Source organism: Pteropus alecto, unplaced genomic scaffold (assembly GCF_000325575.1).
Source record: "Pteropus alecto unplaced genomic scaffold, ASM32557v1 scaffold50, whole genome shotgun sequence".
Lineage (NCBI taxonomy): Eukaryota > Metazoa > Chordata > Mammalia > Chiroptera > Pteropodidae > Pteropus > Pteropus alecto.
The window spans coordinates 13770154-13794924 of NW_006431918.1; the positions used below are offsets into that span (position 1 = coordinate 13770154).

Genomic DNA, 24771 nt, shown 5'->3' on the forward strand with positions numbered 1-24771 from the left:
AAATTATCTCTAATATTCTCATATACTTCAGGACTGCTCAAATATCAACTCCTGAAATGACTTTTCATAACAAACCTATGTTAAACATCCAAATCCTCTTCCCTTCCACTTCCTGTTTTCACTGTCTGAAATTATATCTTTAATTTATATGTTTACTTATGTATTATCTCTTTCCTTCATTACCATAAGTTGGTAAAGCTGAAGATTGTATCTCTTTTTTTTATTTCTATATTTCTGGAGTCTGCTGAAGTGTATAGATACTCGATAAATGTTTATCGAGTAAGATAATGAAAGAGTGGATTCAAACATGGAAAATTTGTCTGTACATATGAGAATATTACATCCTGCCCACCCCAAGAGGAAGAGGGGAGGAAAAGTTGTACTCTAAACAGGAAAATTTTCCTTTTGGTCTATATCACCAAGAATGCTTTCTCCCAATTTTATTGAGGTATAATTGACATAAAATTGTAAGATAATTGGTGTACAATGTGATGATTTGATATATGTATACACTGTGAAAAGATTCCCCCCACTGAGTTAATGAACATATTCATCACCTCACGTATTTACCTTTTGTGCGTGTGTATGCATGTACGTGTGTGTGTGAACATTTAAGTTCTAGTCTCTTAGCAAATTTCAATTATACAGTACAATGTTATCAACTAGTCATCATGGTATATACTAGATCCTCAGACCTTACTCATCTTATAACTGAAGAATGTTTTTTATAAATCGACTTTTTTGAGATATAATTTATATACTATAAAATTTATTTGTTTAAAGAATACAGCTCAAAGATTTTTAGCATATTTAGAGTTGTGCAACCATCACTATAATTTTTTAACATTTTATCACCTGAAAATATAAACCTTACTTCCAATAGCAGTCCTTCCCACCCAGCTGCCATAGGCAACCACTAATCTACTTTCTGTCTCTATAGCTATAAATTTTCTGGATGTTCCATATAAGTGGAATTATATGTGGTCTATGTGACTGGCTTCTTTCACTTAGCATAATATTTCTGAGGTTCATTCTTATGGTAGCATGTTTTACTACTTAGTGAAGTTTTAAAGATTTTCTGCATGCAGGGTAATGTCTTCTGCTTATAAAGATAGTTTTATCACTTCTTTTTCAATCTAAATGCCTTTTATTTAATTGTTTGCCTTATTGTCTTGGCTAGAACCTCCCGATACGATTTTTAATAAAAATGGCAAGAGAAGGTATTCTTGCTTTGTTCCAGAACTTAGTGGGAAAACATTCAGTTTTTCACCATTAAGTGTGATGTTAGCTATAGGTTTTTCATAGATGTCTTTTATCAGGTTGAGAAAAATCTAAAGTATTTTCATATACTTTAAGAATGTTTAGACATTCTGTATGTATTTGATAAATTGATAAAAAGATCATGTATAGCTTGCATACATGTTTTTGACTACTAGACACTTAAGAGTGGAATCCCAGAGTTTATGAAACCTTTTAAGACTTTTAAAATCTCATCCATCCTTTCATCCTGCAGCCCTGCCTATGCTTTACAGTAGCATGTAGCAATCTTCCTAGATGTGCTCTTTGTTTCTTTTTTCATTATTAGATCAGAGAATGTCACTTAAAGAATGATTTTATTCTTCTTCAAATAGAATAAGGAGAGAATAAAACCAAGAGTTAGATGATTTAAATAAGAAATTCTTTTAAGAACAGATAACATGGTAATAGAGTAAGAAATAGAAAGAGGGGATAAGCCAAAATATCAACAGAATGTTCGATTAAACCACAATTTATTTCCTCGTTAATCACTTACAGTGATAGAGACACAAAGGCATTAAATATATAGAACAAATGTATTTCAGGTTTCTTTTTGGTAAGTGTGTTTTTAAGTTATATTCAAAGTTATTAATGAGAAATAACATGTTTTTCTATTTGTTCGCATTAACAGTTTCCAAATTATTAATGTATAAAATAACTTACATAAATTGCATTTAAGGAATTAATCATCTTCAATTGTATTTATCCTTTAGAACTTACTTTAAAGTAAATGTAAGATTTCTGGAACAAATAGCACCGGGCTCTAAATAAGTACTTAAAAGTACTGGGAACAGTTATTGAGTAAAGAAGGTCTTTATATAATAGATACACATTTCTCCTGTCCATCTCAGAGACAATTGTTAGAATCAAATGAAATAATAGATCTTTGAGCACTCTGGCAAGTATGAAGTGCTAACTAGATGTGAAGTCATAAGAATACATACTATTTCCTGAAGCAGCACATTCTCATATTTTATTGCTTCTGGATGCTAGCAGAAAAGTAAGAAAAATATTTTCCAGAAACCGACATGCAGATATGACTTAGCATTCCTTTTTATTATAATGGAAAATTTTAGGACAAAATTATGGAAACAAAATTGTAACATTTGATGCCATAACAAAGACCTATTTTTACCAATTGCTGTATTTATTTTATAACCAATTAGGAAAGTTTACATGTATAGAAGTGCGATTCCATCTTGAACGACAAATGGGGTATTATCTGATCCAGATGTACATTCCCAGTCTTCTCATCGTTATTCTATCCTGGGTTTCATTCTGGATCAATATGGATGCTGCTCCAGCCAGGGTGGCTTTGGGAATAACTACTGTGCTAACTATGACCACACAGAGTTCAGGATCACGAGCTTCTTTACCAAAGGTAAGTGCATTAAATGGACATATACATATATTTGCACCATGTATATATACACACATATATAATAGTATATATATAATTATGCATTATATATAATAGTAATTTTTGCCAGATATTTTTAATAGTATATACTATTTATTACTGATTTTTAAGTAATATATAACCAAAGTAGAAAAACTCATAAAACACAGAAATAGATGAAGACAAAAATTCTGCAAACCAATGAAACTTCTATTTACAGTTGTGCTATGACCCCCAATTATTTAAACATCAATAATACTTTTATACACTCTAAAATTTTTTATCTACAGATTTATAAACATTTAGAAATGTATCACATGTGTGTAAATTAAATCTATATGATATCTTCAAATGGTGGCACAATACTCAATTGTATGAATGTGACACAATAATATATTTACTGACTATTAGGACTAATACAACAATGAACATTTATATAATGATGTTACATACACACATATGTAGTTTTACACATATTTTGATTATTTTCTTAGTATAAATTCTTAGAACTGGAATTTTTGCACTGGTATTTATGCACATTAATATATAGTTAAATTTCCCATCAGAAAAATTTATAACAATTACATTCCCACAAGTACTGTATGAGAGTGCCAACATTGCTACACTCTGAGGTAAATATAGCATTTATTATTTTGGGTGTGTTTTTTCCCTTCTGGCTTTTAAGTAGCCATAGGTCAATAAAAAAGAAAGCTTATCTAATAGCATGATTTTTAATTCTGGCTGAGCTGCCAGAATTAAAATAAACTGTTTATGAGGCTTGTAAAAGGCCAAATATTTCTTTTCACAAGACGTACTGAAATAAAACATAGTAGCTCTTTTATCCATTTAGCAACATAGCAAGAAAAAATTGTTCTCTTCTTGATGACTTCTAAGAAAGACATTCCTATTATTTAAATTAAATAATCCTGTCTAACTTCCAACAAACTTCACTATTATTTTCATTACAATGATATAGGTGAAATTTATTTTAACTTTTCTTGTGTATTTGATGCTATCTACCCATCGAATGGCCATTGTTCCCTTAATCCTTACTATGAATTGCATTTCATGATTCAATTTATTATATTAAAATATCCAAATAAATAAAAGTTGCTGACAGGACATTTTATCATTAAACATGTTACTTAATGTAGGAAGAACTTGATATTTAACAATGCTCACTTGTTAAGATTTAATAGTTATTTTTTAAAATTAGCATGTTTTTATTAAAACTTAATTACATTTTCAAAATGATCCATATCAACTAGTGTTTTATAAAATGTCGACCAAGTGAAAATGATAAATCTGTTTATGAGATTAAACTAATTAGCCTCAATGCTTATTTATATATGTATAAATTACTCAATGGGTAATGGGTAATAGTTGAATTTCCATAGTTAATTTGTAAAGGAAATTGTCAGTTTACTCATTGATTTTCTTCATGAGCTAAACAGAAATGAAAACTCATTCATTCTGTAAGTTGTCAGCCAGAAGGAAGAGCACAATATGTTCCATTTTAGGAAGCTTTTGTGATGCACAGCATAAAGGCATTTGGATACAGAGATTAAGGCAGAAGTGGGAGTCATGGAGATTTGAGTGGAGGAAGCAGAAATAAAGAAAAGCAATAGATTAAAAACAACAGAATGGAGACATAAGTTTGTTGTTTTTTTTTTTAATTGAAAGAAAAGTCTGGGATAGTTTTATACTTTTTCTCAAAAAATAAAAAAGATTTTAAAAATTACATTTATTTTACCATGATCTAGGGGAAAGAATGAATTTTTAACCATGAGTTCAATTATATATGTAAATGTATAGAAAGCCTCTTCATCTCTCAGATCACAGAGACAATGACCACTGGAAATGTGATAACAGATTTAATTCTGACCCACAAAAAATAATTGATTGGTAAGGTGATATATTAAGAGAGGGTGGCTATATCATCTTAGGCTTTGTGATAGTTAAGGAATGAGAGGTTGAGCATATTCATTATGTTCTTTAGAATTTAGGAAGGCAGTTGCTAAAGAGCTGGGATAAGTAAGAAGTAATCTATTGGATGATATCATTCATAAGTGTAGAGAATTTCTTGAAAAATGCAATTCTGATTCTGTGGTTCGGTGCGGGGAGTTATAAAGGCAAGATGTAAAGGTCTCACGCTTGTATTTAGGAACAGATGTCTGAAACCATGTGCTTAAGATCTGCTATTCTCAACCTCACAGAAGAACGCTAAGATGCCTGAAAGTCTTGCCACTGAAACAACCACCATTGTCCTACTGACAAAATCTAGAGACTAAGAAAATAAAATTAAATTCAGGAAAACAATAGGGAATTATCAGGCATAGGAGTAAGAAACAATAAATCATTAAGTTATGATAACTTATTCCTTAGTGTTTTGTCTAGCCTCTGTGTCAGTACATCTCCTGTAGAATATGAAGAAGCTTGGAAATCAGTTAAGTAAGGCTCAGAGTAGAAAATCTCAAACAATATACTTTAGCCAGCACCTTGAGAACTACAGAGCTGAGCGTCCTTTTTGATACTGGCCTCTATAGTGTCATGATAAATTAAGCATGTAATAGCCTCGACCAAGACTCCAGTGATTCATTTCTTGGAACTTAGAGCTATTCGGCATTTCTGCAATGCCTGCATCAGTAGTCAGAAGAGGGTGACAGTGCATTCTATTGTGAGCAACTTTTTAAAGTTGTATTACTTGATGAACACTTTTTAATATTGAGTGATAAAAAATGGTGGTAATCATGGAGCCGTGTCATGGAGGGTTTCATAGACTCAGTAAGGATTGAATTTCTTTGGGGTGGATTTTGGAAGGATTTTAATAAGAGGAGTGATCACTCTGACTTCTATGTGAAGATTAGACAGAAGGGGCAGACCTACCAAGCAAACTCTCGCAGTCCAGAGCAGATGATGGTCTGGCTAGATCTATAGCAGCAGTGGTAGAAAGTAGCAGATGGATTTAGAAAGAGGTAGATGTTTTTTTTAAGAAAAGGCATTTGGAATTGAAATAGGATTTGCCTATGAATTGGTCAGTGAGGATTAAGGGAAAGGCAGGAGCAAAGGGTGTAACTGGGCAACTAGTGGTGATAGTTACTGATGGGGAAGGTAACTGACCTATGGTGGAACATGTTAACTTTGAGATGTTTATAAGACAACCACATGGAATTGTCAAAAAAACAGAACTTCCCCAAATTCCAACCAGGGACACCAGGCCTCAGACTTCAAAGAGTAGACTGTAGATGGGTAGGCAAGCAGACCTGAGATGATTTTTCTAAGAATGAAAGGAAGCCCAGGAAGGGAAGAAAAGAAGATGCTTGTGATTGGCCCTCCTCCTCTAGCTGAAAATAGGCCTGAATATTTAAAGTCTCCTCTGGCCTTTCCTCCCCCATGGCCTTCTCTTCTCCATACACAGAATTGGTTTGACAGTTTAGTTAAAGGTGAGGCTCACTCACCCCCCAAATTGTCTCCCAAACACTTTGAGATCCCAACATTTTGTGGTAATTTTGAGATGTGGAAAAGCAATCTTTTCTGAGAAGATTAAGTTTTAGTCAGGGTAAAAGAGGGGATAGTAAAAATCATTTAATTAGTTTTGAGTATAAATTTGGTTTTTACTAAGACCTCATTAAGATCTTGGCACTGAGGGAACTATTTTCTTTATTAAGTATGGAGATGGGTAGGAATAGAGAGAATCAGTAGAAGGGACAGAATATAAATTTAATTTAGAAGCTATGGGTTCTAGAAAGAACCTGCATTAGGGAAGTTTGGGAAGATTGAGGGTATTTTGCCATATTGCATACACCTTGCCCTTTCTTTTCTGCTTTCAAAGTTCAATTACTTTCTGTTAGAGATGTATTCTCATTCCTTTTTCATTCTGTTTCATAAAGACTAGCTAAGATCCAGCTGTGATGTGTGTTTTGTGTTTCATCTCATCTGCAGAAATACAGAAGTATCACCATGTACACACTAGTGTAGTCTTTTAGAAATGAGCTTAAAACCCATTATCATATCAGAGACCCTTGAACCTAACATGTTAGACACATGTGCATACACATGCACGCATAAACACACACACACTCACTCACTCACTCACTCACTCACCACTCCAGACACAGACTACCTTGGCAGGAGTTAGAGAATCTCTAGATTTCAAGTTCATCTAAATCTTAGCTCAGAATACAACATCAAGGAGATTCATGGAGCTATAGGGACTGTTTCAATGCAGTTGTTATTACAATTATTCTGCAGAACAATCTCCATATCTCAATGGCTCATCACATTTATTCTTGCTCAGAGGCCAGTGAGTTGCCTATGCCTCTTCTGGGCTTGTCTGAGATGAGCTGATTTAGGATGAGCTTGGATCTTGTGTCTTCCCGTTTCGGGACCTAAGCTGCTGGGAGCATGCTCTTTCCACAGAGGAGTGCAGGAAAACAAGAAGGCGAGCAGAAACATGCAAGGTTTTTGCTCAGCGCTGGCTCAGTCACTTCTGTTCTCACTCTCTAAGTCATACCAAGTCTCCTAGCCAAAAAAAGTCAAACAGGGTGAGGGAGTGTGCTCCACCCACAGGGAGCCCTAGGAGAGGAAGAGAGGGATTGCCAATAAATAATCTTATCTACCTCAGGGACTATGATTTGCTAAAACTTTCTATCTCTTTCTTTAGACCAGACTCTGTCACATTAGTAAAAACTCAAGAAAACAGGAGGGGAAGAAAGGATAGAGAGAGGAAAGGTTCTCCATGATTTCTTCTGCTCCGTTCTGCCCCTACCACGATGGCTGTCTCTTTCAGAATAGAGCTATGAAACATTAAAAAATAAGAAATACTTGGAATTTCAAAGGTGGCTAATCAATTAAATATTTCACAGAAGCTCAGCAGCCAGTAGCTGATGAGAATTGAAAGTTATATGCCAAAAGCTGTTTATCCGGAATGACTTCCTCTCACTCTTTTTTTCCCCATTCAGTTTGTCTGTGAAACCCACCAGGAGTAGCTTTTGAGAGGGCAAACTATCTTTTCCATATTTCTATCCTCAGAGCCTAAATCAATACACAGTATGTATTTATTGAGTAAATATCATGCAGATATTTAAAGACAATATGAGCTTTTAAAGATTTTCTTAGTACTTAGTCTTAACTGGAAAAACAAGAGGAAGTCATTTTTTTCATCTCTCTCTCTAGAGCATGTAAAAACTTAACTAAATTACTCTTTACTTACGCAGAATCCTATTTTTCCCCTGAGAATCAATAAATTAATGAAAAAAATAAATATTGTATATATCTAAAAAATTGGTTTGTAGAAAACATAACAAAGATATGTTTCATATTCAGTTTTTATTCTTCCTAAAGATGCCAACTATAAAAGTGATTACAACTGTTAGAAAATATAAATTGAACTGTTTATATTTTTATTTGAATACCATGATTGCGTGGGCACACAAACATCTATATGTGGCATCACACCGAAAAAAAAAGGAAGAAAAATGAGGAAGAAAAACAGGAAGAAAAAAGGATTTCTATTCGCTATCGTGTTTTTATCTAATTAGTTCTCAAAAAATATGTTCTCATTCTTCTAAAAAAAAATACCCTGCCATTTTAAAGGAGAATAAGTTGTAAACATCGGCAACAATGTAAAAGCAGGGAGAGGGGAATTGCAGAGTAATCAACATTTCCTGTTAGTATAGCAATTAATAACTATTACTGCCAGTAACGTTTCAATCCTCATCATATAAATACAAGGTTCTAGTATCTATTAAAAATATAGTTAACTACAATTACTTCAATCATTTATTTTTTGTTTTTTTCCTACTTTTTTCAAATTTATTTATTTAAATATACCTGGTATACAATTTTATATTGGCTATGTTTGTTTCAGGTGTACTATATAATAATTAAACATTTTTATACTTTGCAATGTGATCACCCCACTAATTCTAGTAATCATCTGTTATCATGTAAATTTATCAAAATATTATTGATTATATTTCCCTTCCCCTTTCACCCACCTATCCCCCACTTAAATCAAGTTTAGTACAAATATGATGCAAGTAGGTTCATTTTAAATTTATTAATGTAACAAAATATTTAATAAAGAAATTAACTTTATAATACAATATTTTGTGAGAAATATATTCAATTTTTAAAATTTTCATTGAATATATTAATAATTTGATTCCATATTACATACATTTAGGAAAAAAGAGAAAAAGAAAGAAGCTTAGAAGATGAAAGAATTGTTTATTCACACCTTTTTGTTAAAATCATAAGATATAACGCATATGAATATCATTCAATTTTATTAATATTTTGTTAATAGATAATTTCTAAACATAGGTGGGTTCTATAAGAAAAAGAATAGAAATTAATAGATATCTCTGGCTCTACATTTGATCTTAGAGTCTACATTTATTGGGCTTACTAGATCTCATTAAGCTGAAAATTAGCAATTATCAAGCATGTCCTCTGTAGTTAACATAGACAGAGAACCACTGCATCAATTTTTAAATATGATGGCACAATTAGAAAAAAAGTCTATAATCAATCACATAGTGTAAAATATTTTGAAACAACAATGGCTTTGGCATCAAACTAAATTTAAAAACAAAGATGTATATGCAACTTTGAGTTAATTTTACCTAAATGATATCTTAAACTACCTTTACCTCATTCACATATATCCAAGAACCATTCCACAAATCTTCTTGACAGATAATAACCGATGTAAAACTCCCCCTTCACCATTGGAATAAAGAATCAGTCCCAAAAATCAATGTTGAAAGCACCTATCAGTCTTTACCTGTCTTTTTGATTCCCATTTGAAGTTATAAATGAGGGCGTTAGACCTCAGAGGAGAAGAGAATAGGAAGGTATAGCATTACAATAAAGATGATGTTACAGAAATACAAAACGTCCAGTACAAACATACAGAGGAGAGAGAAGCCACAATTATTCAACCTTAACTAAGCAGGTCAAAAAAATAGATATATTAAGAAATGTTGGTAACAGCATACTCCTAAGGAGCATTTCCAGCAATATTCAGAATTTATAGTTTCATCTAAGTGCTAAACATAAGAGTTATGTCGATGATAAACTCATAGCTAAAGCAAAAATTACAGATAACTGGGTGAACTTTCAAAATCCCTTAATCATTTTGGTTGCACTTTTCTTATCTGGTGACTGGAGGAATTGGTCAAGTTTATCTCTTTGGGAATAATGCAGCTCTGCTGTTACAATTCTCTCACATTTTCTCTCTTAAAATAAAAACCTTTATGTGGAAAATAAATACTGTGTTCAAAGCATGCTTCATTTACTAAGGGTTAGGAGGATCATAATCAGTATGAATGTGACATCAGTAGGACTCTGCTACTATATCACCTTCCAAGATAATAAATGTCAAAGTTCACAACATTCTGTGCTGTGTGATCCACCATCTAGTATTCCAAAACACAGTCCTCCAAACAGTTCTTTTTGCTTTTTCAGTAAAGGCTTTATTCCATTCAACATGTTTTTAAAACATTATTTATTCTTTTTCTTTGTTCTTATTTCTTTCTCTTTCTGGCTTTAGGTCTTAAATGGAGATCAAAATGATTTCGAGACTTGTATTATCTTTTCCTGTAAGCATTACAAAATTCTTTTACAGGTTTTATACGAGAGAGAAATGTAGGATTAAGTGTACTGTGATTTTACAAAACCAAAGATTAATAAATAGACAATGTGATCTGAAATAAAACACCTAGGATAAAGCCATGATACATGCTGGAAAATTTTCAGCATATCTCAGAGAAAAAGCATGTAGCTGTACACTTGAGTCACTTGACCATTCCACAGCCAGAATTATTCATCACAGTTTACTTGAAAATTCTAAGAAAGTGGGAGAATCCACCAGGATTGACTGTCAGTAAAGAAAGGATGAATCACCTTATTAAAAGGGCCCTTTAAGGTAACCAGTATAAATACAGTGTGATTGTTTTATACCTCTTTCTCAAATAAAACAAATTTGAATTGAGGAGAGAATTGACAAAATAATCACTCTCGAGTGGTTCCTGGAAATTTTACCTCATAAGGTGCCTACAGGTAGATTTACATGAGATTTTGTGATTCAGGCTCCAGATTCTGGTTTAATCAATGACTCCTTTTTAAAGTTAAGTCGTGCTTGTAAATGCATTTTAAATTTCTATTTCTAGATTGATTAATAGTGTTCTGGGTTATAATTTACAATTTAGTAAGTGTAATTTACTATAATTTTATAGACTGGGTTATAATCTAATAACTGTTTACTCATTAATGCTTTGTTACTCATGAGCTATGGTATATAGGATACTATTGATCCCAGGAGGCAAAACTTTTGATCATCTCTGTGTGGAGTAAGGTGAAGGCATCTTGGCAGGCCTCTCAACTATAACATAAGGTGCTATACTTAAAATATAGCTCATCCAATGTATTTGTAAGGGAATATAATCTAAAATTGTTGCTACATAATAATCTTATCAAAGACTAGTGTAAAAGTAAATTTATTGATGGATTGCCTGAGAGATATGCAATCTGTATTTCCCTTTGAATCAGAGAGCACAAAATCAAAAGGCTTCCAAGGTCATATGTACAAATAAGTGAACGAAGCAGCCTGGTATAATTAATAGGGATTGGGATGAGTACTATGGTTAACTAGTGAGATGCATTCCATGCTCAGGAGCATCTTCTTCTTTTTCGAAACACCAAAGAAATTCATTCTCATGACTGAATTTGGCTTGCATCCTGCCTGTCTACTCTCTGCTTTCTCAATATCTATTTATATCTGTCCTAGATTAAGATAGTGCTTCAGAGTGCTACCTGGACTCTATTTTTTTTTTTTATACCTCCTTCCAATTGATTTTACTGAACTTTAACCTGGCACTATGATGTGAGGAAATTTTTGGCTGAAGATCAGGGAGGTGTCTTTCTATTCTTCTTTATGTTCCACTCTAAAAATTAACAGCTTCTTTCTACAAAGCGATGAGGTCTGTTCTTTAATAAAGCTGCTTTAGTTTTCTATTCAAGATATCATAAACAGTGTTCAGATCATAATCCACAATGGTCCTCAATCGTGTGCTTGTAGGGATCCTTGTTTTTGCTTTAAGAAGTACAAATAGTAGAATCTGCCCCATCCATTCTCATTGCCACTTATGCTCACTTTCCCTGTCTTCCAGGCACATGGTAGGGTTGCACCTCCTTGTTCTGTTGTTGGTGGTGCTGAATCATATAGGGATCGTGTTTTAGGTCATGAGTATGTTTCCAATATGCGGAAGTAAGAATGGCTGTCTTTATTTAAGGTTACTAGGCTTAGAGTTGCGAACTACCCAGGTCCTGAGTTTGCTGTACCTGGAGGGACAGTGAAGGTGGAGGAGGAGAAAAAGAGTTGAAATAGGTGAAGGGAGTAAGAGCAGAGAATGAGTAGGCTTTTAAGGCTCAACAATCGGGAGCTGTTCACAGTGAGTAGAACACCGGTAGACACTAAGATGTTTGCATATGTCTGTTATGTTGGATTAATTCAGAAAGCAAATTTCTGATTTAATCTCTTTGGTTCATATCATTATAGATTCAGGTTGTTAAAAGAATGCACACAAACTTTACGACTCATATTCTTCCTGCAATGGTGTAGCTTGAGACAGTGCCTTTGAAAGCAGTACTGCATCTTCCAGGACTGTATTTATTTGAAGGCAGCCCAAAATTTCTGGCATAACTGTGGAATTTATGAAATTAAAATTTGTGCTTGACCATAACTTCTCCCAAATATTGAGCCACTTCCTCTTTTATACCACAATCTATATTTAGTTAAGATTTCCACAGGGTGACATTTGACAAAAATAACTTCACCAAATATTAAGGATGATGAGAAAGAAAAAAAAATACAGACGATACAAACAGCATTGAAATAATCAAATTTCCAAAGTGTAAGATTTGCTCTTTAAGATAACTATACACTGGTCTAAAGGAGGAAGTAATGCATCTTTGCCCACATCTTCTGAATCCACATCTTCTTGAGAAAGGGACTTTTATATTTGTCAGTGGAAAGCAAACTTCTAAGTAATTGTCCATTTCCTAGGAAAAATTGAAAAAAAATACTTCTCATAAATATCTTTCATTCTTATTTCTAGTTCTTGGCAAATGAGATAATTTTTTTCACATCTATTGGCATGTCTACGGTATGCAATAAAATGAGTGCTCATGATTACTCCACCAAAGGTAATGATTTTGCTAACACTGCTTGCATGATATAACACTTTAGCTGTGTAATACATACATATACACAATAAAAAATGACACTAAGACCCAAGGCAATTTTTTATTCTTGAACAATTGACATATACGGCAATATTTGTTCAGTTAAAACCTCAAATCGCTGCCCAGTTAACCTGAGAGCAATATTAAAGGAATTTCTTAAAAGTTACTGAATCGTTCTCTCCAAAGGACTTAAGTCTATAGGAGTCTGTTTCTAGGAAATAGGAGCTTGTCTCTTTCTTTTCCTCTTCTCTTTCTTTCACTTCTCTTAGTGTTTCCTCTCTTAAAAAAATAATTTTAAAGTTCTCTGTTCTTTCTGTTCTTTTCCCTTTCTTTCTCTTCTCTTCCTTACCTTTAAGGTGGCAGGAAGTAGTCAGGGTCAAGGGGACTGGCTGGGTCTCACAGGACCAGAGTCAATCAAGGAGATGATCAGGACCAAGACAGCCAGTGGGACCTTTGGGTATGGGGCCAGAACTGATGAGACAGCTGGGGGCAGCCGGCAGATTTAAGATATTGGTTACATACAAGGAGAATAATCAAATACATGTTGAAGATGATGGGAACCAATTTTCTCAGTGTCGAGAAAGTGCTACAAATATGGAAAAGGTAAAGGTTAGAATGAACCCTGAGGTTTCGACTTGGAACTTGAAATACCAGTGTAAATTCGTGTTTTAAATATAGATCAATAGATAGGTAGATGATAGATGTTTTGTATATATAATATATAATACTATAAAATTCCTAGCTCTGTCTACTAAGAAGGTCTACAAGCAGTGAGCAAACTCAGTGCTCAAGTCTTGGTTTCTAAAAGCTGTTCTTTACTAAAGAAAAGATTCTAGGAGAAAAAGCATAATCAAGGACTAGAACAGGAAAAGTACAAGTCTGGAATACTTTGTGCCAGAGAGTAAGGAAGTACTCAAATCAAGCTGGAGACTTGCCGAAAGGATATATGGGCTAACTTCTAGAGCCTCCTACTGACTCAATCTAGGTAATGTGGACATCAAAATAAATAATGATGTTAATGCATTATAACATTGAACACAATTGTTATTCTCAGTCTGTACTATAAATAAAAAATAAATAAACAAACAAACAAATAAATGTGGAAGAGTGTAATAATTGATTCAGGCAAGTATCTTCCATGTCTAGAGGGTAAAAATTTTAAGAGAAAAAGGATATTTATGTAGTTTAAAGTCATCCACACTGAAGGAAAAATTAGTAAATTTTTAATAGAGAAATGTAATAGACAATAATACTTTAACCAACTGGTCAACATTGAGTGCCACCTGATGTGATATACTGTGAAGAACGGAGCATCTCTGTTCCTATTAAAATTCCATTACTTGAGTCTAAAATGAGGAAATATCAGATAAATCAAAAGTAAAAGACATTAAAAAAACTGGGCAGTACTCATTCAAAGTATAAAGGTCATAAAAGACAAGGAAAGATTGAACAAATGTTTCATATTGAAGACTAAAGAGATATGATGACAAAATGCAACACAGGATTCTAGATTAAGCCCTGGACTGGAAGAAAAATAATTTTTTTTTCTGCTGAAAGGGGGATTATTGGAACAATTGGTAAAATGAAAATGGGTTTTTAGGATTAGATGGTAGTATTTTATCAATCGTTAATTCCTGGTTCGCTTTGATGTACTAAAGTCATGTAGGAGAGTGTCCTCTTCTTTTAGAAAATACGCATAAGTATTTAGGGGTAATGTGGCATTATGTCTTCATATTACACTCAAATAGGTCAGAGAGAATAACATAAATATAAATATTGATATAAAGACAGAGATAGAGATAGAGATAGATAAATGTAACCAAATGTTAACTGCAGAATGTAGAAGTTCTTTTTACTGTTCTTGCAACATCTGTAAGGTTAAAATTATTTTAAAATAAAACACTTTTTTAGTGAAGAAAATATGGAGCTAAAAGGTCAATAGCATTATCTGTATTTCAATGTTACTTAATACTTTTTCAAGCATTATCCTACCATGAAGGTATATTTTAACGTTATTTCATATCTTTCAAGCATTACACTAAACTACTCTAAAGATGAAATTACATTTCATGTTATTTTTTCTTTCATCAATCATATGGTTTGGTCTAGTGCCTCACTGGAAAAAAATTAGCAAAAAATACACAAATTTTAATATATGACTAATATGTAAACCTTGTGAAAATAATTACTGAAAAATTCTTAAGTGAAAAAATATATTGGTGTTATTTCCTTTTTTCCAAGCTGGTATATAAATGGTATAATTTAGAATCAGAAATTCAGTTTCATTCTCAATGGAAGTAACAATACAAGTCAATTTGCTGCTCTCTCTCTCTCTCTCTCTCTGTCTCGGCTAGGTTTCATATGTCAAGGCTATTGACATTTGGATGGCAGTATGCCTCCTTTTTGTGTTTTCAGCGCTTCTGGAATATGCAGCTGTAAATTTTGTATCAAGACAACACAAAGAACTTCTGCGATTTCGACGAAAGAGAAAGACTAAGGTAAGCGATTAAATGCACTAGGTTCGCTGGGGTACCACTCTGCACTAGAAAGTGAATTTGTTTTATTTAATAGGATGTACAGAGAGGAAATGGAGACTGGAGATTAAATGATATGATGTTCCTTCGGTTTTGTCTAACTGAAACTTAAATTGTCAAAAATAGCTTCTGGCAGAAAACGATGACACCTAGCTGTACTTTATACAGCATATTTGGTGACATGAGAGCTTAATCAACTTCTTTCTAATGTATTTCCTGGAATGACACCATTTTTTGCTACATTTGACAAAAATATATCATTTCTCATTTGCAATGTTAGAGTGTTTCTGGTGGTTTTACTTGATATGCGTCATCAAATATAATGATTAAAATTCTTTTTTGAATTAATTCCTTTAATATTTCCATAAAATATTACCTATTTATTAATATTATGCTGTTCATGTAAAGCTATGTGGTGTCTTTTTTAATGCATACTTTCATGTTTTTTAAGACATTTCTTCTGAATTCCCATGGAAAACTCAGTAAGATACTATTTTTGCCTTGCTATCACCTGGTAAATGAAACCCAGCAGAAATGTTATTTAGAACATCATTAGGAGGTCACAGGAAATTGAAATAATCTTCTAATTGGATTTGGATGTAAAGAATGAGGTTGTTCCCCTTTATTAAGACTTGTAGTGTCATCTTTCTTTACGTGCACATAGTTTTAATTAACCCTTTCCTTATTCTGTAAGAGAACATTCGTATTGACCAGCATATCTATGACTTTCCTTCTTTTAATGTGAATGTGCCTGCTGATATTTTAAAAGCAAATGGATCCTTAAGCAATAGAGAAATATCAAAGTTGTATGCAACAGGATAAATCGTGGCCAGAATCCAATATACTGGCAGATTTAAGTCAAAACATACTCAAATCTTAAAATTCATCTTCTGGCTCATGTAGTATGCATTTTTAAGGATTTAATTTTTAAAGAATTTCTTACGGTTTCTGACTTATTGACTGTGATTTATAGATTCAGAAAACCTTTTTAGAGCACTAAGCCCTGATCTCTCAGTGCTGAGCCTACTCAGTATTAATCATCTTCCAAAGTATTAATCATCTTCCAAAATATTAATCATCTTCCATGACTTATTTAGTCATGTTTGACTCCCCAGAATCATCACCTGCTCCAATTCAGTGTAGCATGGAAGGAACATGAGCGTTTCGATACTCTGGGTAATGCATTGGACAGAGAAACAATGCTAGAGCTTGTATTTGATTACATTTTTATGAAAGTAAGAGCATATCATTTGTACATTAAAACATATTTTGATGGAAGATTAACTTTTAAAAAATCTCCTTCCCCTGACTTCACTGCTATTGGCTGGTTTTCTCATTCTTCCTTACTCTCCCTTTTTCTCTCCTCGCTCCCTTTTTTTTTGCCTCCATTAATGCCTATTTGCTCCTCCTTTCTCTAATGATACCTGGCACTAGCTGAAACATTATTAACAGAACAAAAACTCTGTATTACAGAGGTGAAGCTCTTGTCTTTCTTCCCCCATAATGAGTGATAAAGACAATTTTTCCTTTTAACATCATTAAACAGAAGTAAGGCAATATTTATTTCTCTGTCTCATTTTGAGTTGCTTTTCTATGTTTTTTTTTTTTTCCATTTCTCTACTTTTCTCCTCCTTTCTACAATTTAGAAAGTATCAACCTGGTGCTGAAAACACTAGACATGAAAAAAGTATTACGCGTGTGGTGTCCAAATGGAGGCTAAGAGCTCAGATATTTTCTACTCCCATCACACATCCACAGTCACCGTATCCAATGGATAACACAACAGACTACAGTTTACATGCTCGATCTAGTTCCTCCTTTAAAAAAAATTATCCTTTGAAAAGCTGCTCTTTATTTGGTTTTACCACCTAAAGAGTATCAGGTCACAAATATTTGACGTTCCTTCTTTAGCTCACAGAAAGACAGCAAGATTAAGTTTTCTAGTGACTGGCATGCTAGGAAAATGCAGAAATGCAAAAAATAGTAATATCCTATTGTTTTCTGATCACTATTTGAAATAGTCAGGGAGTAAATATTATAATTAATATTTAGCGTGAGAAAAAGACGAAAAAGTCCAGCTTTTTAGTTCATTTCATACTTTGAGGAGTGGATAGCTTGCATATGTGAAAATCTATTAATTGATGCATATATATGTTGAAATGATACATGTAATTAAAACCAATTGTGCAATTATATTTAATCATATATGCCTTGATTCTCTGGTTTCTCAATCCCTCTTGGTCCACTTTACCTTCCCACAGACAGAAGCTTTTGCATTGGAGAAGTTTTACCGTTTCTCAGACACGGTAAATTCACTTTCTTAAATCTAAGTAGAGGAATGTGGTCATCAGTAAAAAAGCAGACAGCGTATTCTGCACCCAGGCAGTGTCTGGTGGGGAAACACGGGCTCTTGAATATTTAAAGCCAAACCACCATCACCTCCTTCAGCTGATACTCTTTTTTTTCTAACACTTCCATTTGTCTTTCCTCATTTAGTAAAAGGATTTTTAAATATTATCCTTCATTAACCAAGTTATTTGATCAATCAAAAAGATTTTCAAATACGTATTCAACAAAAATATATATTTTATTATAGCCTCCATAGAAGAAATAATCACATGTTTGACAACATCAATTTCAAAATAAATGGGAAATTTATTTATAAAAATAATTCTTGCCAGAAAATAGAAACCTAAAAATAAGGTAAAAATGAAAAGCTTTTGTCCAGCTGATGTATCTATAGAATTCATTCTGAATGTTGGTATGTTGAAGTTCTTTATAGTAAATGAATAATTATGGTTTTAATAATGGCATCCTTTAAAATGTTTGATTAGAAAGAAATCACAAGGACATGTGTCCAGATTTAGTAATTGAATTTAAACCATACCAAAGCCAAGAATGTAGGCTAGGAAATCATATCCAAACAATCCAGTTTATTAAACTAAAATTTCTAGGAAAAGTTGTATTTAAAAATACCTCACCAGATGATTCTACTGCATACATGCATACCTCAGTTAAGGATTGATATAATGTTAGATGAATAGACAAGAGACATAATATTAGATAAATATTAGTGTAATCTCGATATCATAGCCAATATCTAGACCCAGTATTATTATAAAACATTTATTATGTTTTCTTATATTATAATATATAATCACTCAACTATTTTTCTTTTCTAATAAAATTGTATATTTGTTCCAAACATAGCTAGCCAATTGTCTTTTATTTTTATCCCTGAAAAAAGTTTTCACATGATCCAATTATCTTTACTTGATTATCTTAACTGTAAATTTTTTAAAATGTTAATTGCATCGAATTTGCATAATCGCATATAGTAACCTCTTTGGGAGAGGTATATATTTAAATTTCCAGTAACTAAAGAGTGCTTAGAGGAGCTTTAGTATAGAAGACACAAATTTAATTAAATACTGCTTTACAAAAGCAATGCAGGAAGAACTCTGGTGAAAAATCAGGTTTACCTCAGTAACAGTCAATAATGTTATTTTTAAAAAGAAATGATACAACTTGAAGTACATTATTAGAAGTTATATGTTTCCCATTTATTTTTACAAACAGTCTAATCATCATGTAAATTTGGGGTTGATCTTTAACTTTTAAAGACTATTTTCTTCAAGCTAATAACTCTCTGGGACAAAGGAACTTATCCTTAAAAAAAAAATGAAAACGTGTTTTGCTTAGACACAATCTGATCAATTTAAATCTTTAAATGAACATAATCAAAATGAGTCTAAATGTCAACCCAGTGCTCTTTCTTTTCATGAGTACTGGTTTACATAAGTTTTTTTTTAGAACTCTAATTTGGCAGAAAAGGCAACATAAAATAGCCTCATTATAGAAAATTTGTCCCAACAAGGAAACTGATACTGACATAAATATTAGTCCCAGGAAAGTTTTAACTTGCTTCAGCATTGGCTTTGGCATTGGAGACAATATTTTATACCTTACTTTTGTCTCTCTAAAGGTACAAGTGAACCTTTTGTCTATTGTGAAAGAATAAAGTTTTGTATGCAGATTTCCCCACCCCACACTGTCATTGCCTGCTGTGTGCATATTACCCACCACACCTGGTCATAGACGCTTATCCCGTGCTGTGTATGAGTGGGTGTGTGCATGACATGAAAGTATTTTGGTTAGAAGTTGCTCTTCCCATGTATGATATCATTATGTATGTCCTGCAGGGTTATGAAGACACCAACATATTTCTGAGCATACGTGATTTGTTAACAGATATGGATGATATGGGATTGCTTCAGTGCATTTCATGTTGCTTCTTTCGCATTGCAATATAATGTAATGATCCAATGGTTTTCTGGGAGAAAGCACATTCACACAGTATTCTAGTACCTCTATCTTCCTACTTATTATTGTATATTAATTATCATGTATATACACCAATGAAATAAGCATGGACGTTAGTTCTAGATTTAAATAATTGCCAAGTTTGTTTTGCTAGCCACGATAGTTCTCTTTTTAAAATGAATATGTCATTGACTGCATTTTGACTAGCTGTATAAAAACTTATTATTTTATTTACTTAGGTATTTATATTCTGTCTTACTTCAAAAATAACTCAAAGTAACTTCTAAGAATAACCAATAATTGATTTTTTTGCCCTGTACATTTTTTCAGTTCTATAGTCTTAGGACAAATACAAATATACATGTAAACTATTTTGGTTGAAAAATGACGCTCCACTGTTGAAAACAATGTAGCACCCATATATATTAAATTTTTTAATAAAGGTTTCATCCTAGGTCAGTTTATGCTATATTCTAGATTGTAAGATATTTTTTCAATAGGTAAGTTATTTCCTACATATCTCTTTGATACATGTCTGAAGACAAATAGTTTCCCAAAAATTGTAAACAAAATTCTATTTCAATGACTCTGATACACAGAAGTTAGAAATGTCATTCACTCAAGGAAAACAAAAATTGTGAGAATTTAATTATTTCCTGAAAACAAATATTTAGAGTTTAAGTTAAATGCAGCTATATTTTTTAGAGCTATAGTGCCTCTAAAATATTTGTTTGGGAAAATAATATTTCATAAAGTAATATAAGCTTTACTTAATGTACTTTCACAGTATTATCGAGACTTTCATCTCAAAGTTAGCTAAAATAGATTTACAGTACTGCTTTTTACATATGCCATCTATTATATTATGTCATGCCACAATTATGAGTCAACACTGAAAGAATCTAGCATATTATGCTAGAAATAGATATGTAGATTTTTAAAATTATTTTATTCAGTACCCTATAATATACATATTATATATTCATAATAGTTCATTAAAAACATTTATTCATAAATAAAACATTTATTTTTTTAAGCTTACATTTTACCATTCAATAATCTCCAAACCATTCCATCTCTGATTCTAAGTTCAATATGCTAAGCATAAACTTGGCTAATTCATAACTAATTCATATGTCATCTATAACAAATGCAAGCTTCTTGAGGGAGCTAGATTTTAAAGAATTTTATATTGACAATTGACTTGCAACTATAAAGTATTTTTAACCTCATCTATAATTTCATTCATTTAAGCCTCTCATTTTTAAATGATGTAGAAATGTATAAGATATATTAAACTGAATATTTTATATTAGGCTAATATTTAGTTTAGAAAATAAATTCGTTCATATAATTCATCTTACCTTAGAATTTTCTGAGTCATGGTAATTTTTCTCAAAAAATAAGCCACTGTTATATTTTTTTCAACATCACTTTGAAATCATGTAAGTGATAATTAATAGCAAGTAACATTTTACCTCTCACTTTCCAACTTGGCAATTAAAAGTTATAGAAAATTATTTTTAAAAAAGACTTTTGGGATAATATACTTAACATCTTGATTGTATAAAGAACACCCCAAAGGTACCTACTAGAGGAGAAACATTAGGATAAAACTAACATATTTAATGCTGTTGTATCTCACAACATTTCACATAATCATTACTAACACTCTTAGATGTCACATGTTTTGTTACCACTCACTGACAATCTTCATGTCTTCACCACTCCCGCATCCAAACAAGATTTTTTTTTTTTGGAGGAGGGGTCATTTTTGAGGACTGGAAGAGGATAGGTGATTAATTCTTTTTTTTATTATTTATTTTTATTTTTAACAATTTTAAAATTTTCAATTAAAGTTGACATACAATATTATATTAGTTTCAGGTATACCATACCATGATTAGACATTTAGATAATTTACAAAGAGATCACCCCTATAAATTTAGTACTCATCCCACACCATACATAGTTATTACAATATTCCCTCTGCTGTACTTTACATCCCCAAGACTATTTTGTAATTACCAATTTGTACTTCTTAATTCCTTCCCCTTTTTCGTCCATCTTATCAACCCCACTCCCACCTAGCAACCATCAAAATGTTTTCTGTATCTATGAGTATGTTTTGTTTTCTTTGTTCATTTATTTTTTTAGGTTCCACATATAAATGAAATCATAAAATATTTGTCTTTGTCTTTCTCTGACTTATTTCATTTAGATAATACCTTCTAGGTCTATCCATATTGGTGCAGATGGCAAGATTTCATTCTTTTTATGGCTGAATAATAGTCCATTGTATATATGTACTACTTCCTTTTTATCCATTTATCTATTGATGGACACTTAGGTTGCTTCCATAACCTTGGCTATTGTAAATAATGCTGCAATGAATATATGACTGCATGTCTTTTTGAATTTGTGTTTTGGGTTTCTTTGGCTAAATATCCAGAAGTGGAATTGTTGGGTCCTTATTTGTTTCTTATTATAGCCTTTGTTTTAAAGTCTATTTTGTCTGGAATAAGTATTGCTACCCCAGCTTTTTTTTTTCATTTCCATTTTTATGAAGTATCTTTTCTTTCATTCTGTGTGTGTCTTTTGATCTGAAGTCTCATGTACACAGCACATGTATGGGCCATGTTTTCCTCTCCATTAAGCCACCTTATGTCTTTTAATTGGAGCATTTAATCCATTTCCATTTAAAATAATTCTTAATATGTAGTCATTGCCATTTTATTATTCCTGTTTTTGATTTTTTTTTTATTTTTCTTCTTAAAAAAGTCCTTTTAAAATTTCTTGTAATACTGGTTTGGTGGTGATAAACTCTAGCTTTTCCTTGTCCGAGATAATTCTTATCTCACACATATATTAATAAGCAATGTTCGATGATAGAAAGGAAGCAATTCAACTGAATGACTATATCTATCTTTGTATTTTTAACCTATCTCTAATATTTCAGTTATAATATGCATGTTATATGAATCAGTCTTTGACATAATTCTCTAAATAAAATTAAAAAGCATTTTGAATGTTTCACAATATATTGATGCTTAATTACTGAAACTTTTTTTTTCATTTCATTTTTTTCATCATTTAGTGAAAACAGGTCCTCTTATAGAATAGTACACTAAAGAAATAACTTTTTACAGTCTTCATTGCCTACCCTTTTAACTCGATCGAAGCATATTAAAAGGATTTACTTGTGGGTAAATTAAGCTATTTCTTCAATTTTACCTTTTTAATAAGCCATGTTTTTAGCTCATTTTTAGTTTATTCTATTTAATTTTTATTATTACCTATATTTTGAGTTGTAAAGTGCCTTAATTTTATGAACATTAAATATTGGCTAACACATAGCATCAAAGGTTTTACATGTTTGTCTAAACAGTTTGCTTTTTGTGGCCTTTAGATCATTAGAAACTCAAGCGGAAAATATCTCTAGAAAATTAGGATGATTATCTCAAAGGAATATTTGAGTGTGTATTGGACAAAGAATATTACTGCACATCAGAACATCTATCAACACAGGATAATTTTATTACTGAATTTTGCAAAGCAGAGAAATTAGTTACAAAATAATTTCATACATCTTTTAATATAGTACTCTAATACTGATGATGAGCTATTAGAAAAGCTTCAACCATGCTTAAAATTATTATTTTAAGTGGAGCCATTAAAAAAAATTCCAGTAGGCCTGTCTTTTTAAAAAAAGTCACATGGCCTTTTTGAGGTCCAGGGGTCCTTGCTCTCTCATCATCTGACTGCCTGGTCTAAGGTAGCTGAGACCCTGTTTCTGAAGGTGTGAGATGACTCCATGTGACTATCTATGGGCATGCCTAAAATATTAGTGCTGTGTCATGGAACGTGTTGACAACACTAAAGACTCCTTGATTGCAGAAATTAGATTCACAAAGAATCTTAACTGTCACATAGCAACCCCCTTCTATTGTAACAATCAGACAGTAAGGCCTAGAGGAGCAAAGCACTGTTTTTAGTTTTTTGCTGTTGGCTAATTTTTAGTGAAACACAAGTGCAAGGCCAGCTGAGGAGTACGCAACTGAGTAGGCCTGTTTTAACTACTACTTTAGTGCTAATTTGGTTTCTGTGGATTTAAAATATCTAATTGTAAAATAATTCAAGTCAGTATTTTTTTATATTGTATATTATGCGATTTCCACAATAATACAGTTATAACAAAATGTTAATAAAAGCAGCAATTTGAGTACTTTATCAGGTATTTTATATATTTTCTCTCACCCTAAATAAAAACCTGGAGCTAGAAACCAAGAATCTTAGCATTGGTTTATTAAGACTATCCAGACTTCTGGCAATGAATGATGAAGCCGTGGAATTGCATAACGATAATTAAACATTTGTATTTTGAATGTCAATCTTGACTCAGATTTTAAATTTGGACCATCTAATATATTTATGACTACATAAAATATTTGAAAACTATTTCCTATAGCACACACATATTTTTATAATGCAGATACCCAATTTATTTTCATTTTTAGAACATGAGTGATCCTCAGTGCCTTCTTTTTTATTACCTTTGCCAGGAAAAAACATTTGAACGAGACATTTTAATGAAGGAAGTGTTTTTATTGAAATTAAAAGTTTCTGTTTATTCAACTCCAAAATTAATAGGAAAGCGATTGGTGGTGGATTTGTAAGGAAAATCATATTTCATATGCTTTTGAAAATAATAATGCATTAAATCACATTCTATAACATAATTTCTAAAGTCTATTTTCTGACATATGCCTATAAGAAATTTTAAAATGGATAAAAATAGAGATCACAAAGATAACCTTCATATAGAAAACTTACCAAGAAATAGGCTTACTTAAAAACAGGAATTATTGAAAAATAATAGTTTAACACTCGCACGAAAGACATTACAGGGCATATTTTCATAAACAACCATTTAAAATGTAAATCAGAAAGTGTTAGAAGAATTCAAAA

General features: G+C 32.1%; 1 protein-coding gene across 3 annotated transcripts in view; it reads left to right on the forward strand.

Annotated features, from left to right (window-relative positions):
- Positions 1-24771, forward strand: part of GLRA3 (glycine receptor alpha 3) — a 131175-nt gene that overhangs the window by 98402 nt on the left and 8002 nt on the right. For 2 of the 3 annotated variants that reach the window (XM_015600699.1, XM_015600700.1), the window contains 2 exons: positions 2463-2677; positions 15301-15444. In XM_015600699.1, the coding sequence (XP_015456185.1) occupies positions 2463-2677; positions 15301-15444 (359 nt within the window). Of the gene's footprint in view, positions 1-2462; positions 2678-15300; positions 15445-17741; positions 17787-24771 lie in introns of all 3 variants that reach the window. The other variant, XM_006906307.1, reaches the window with a different exon arrangement.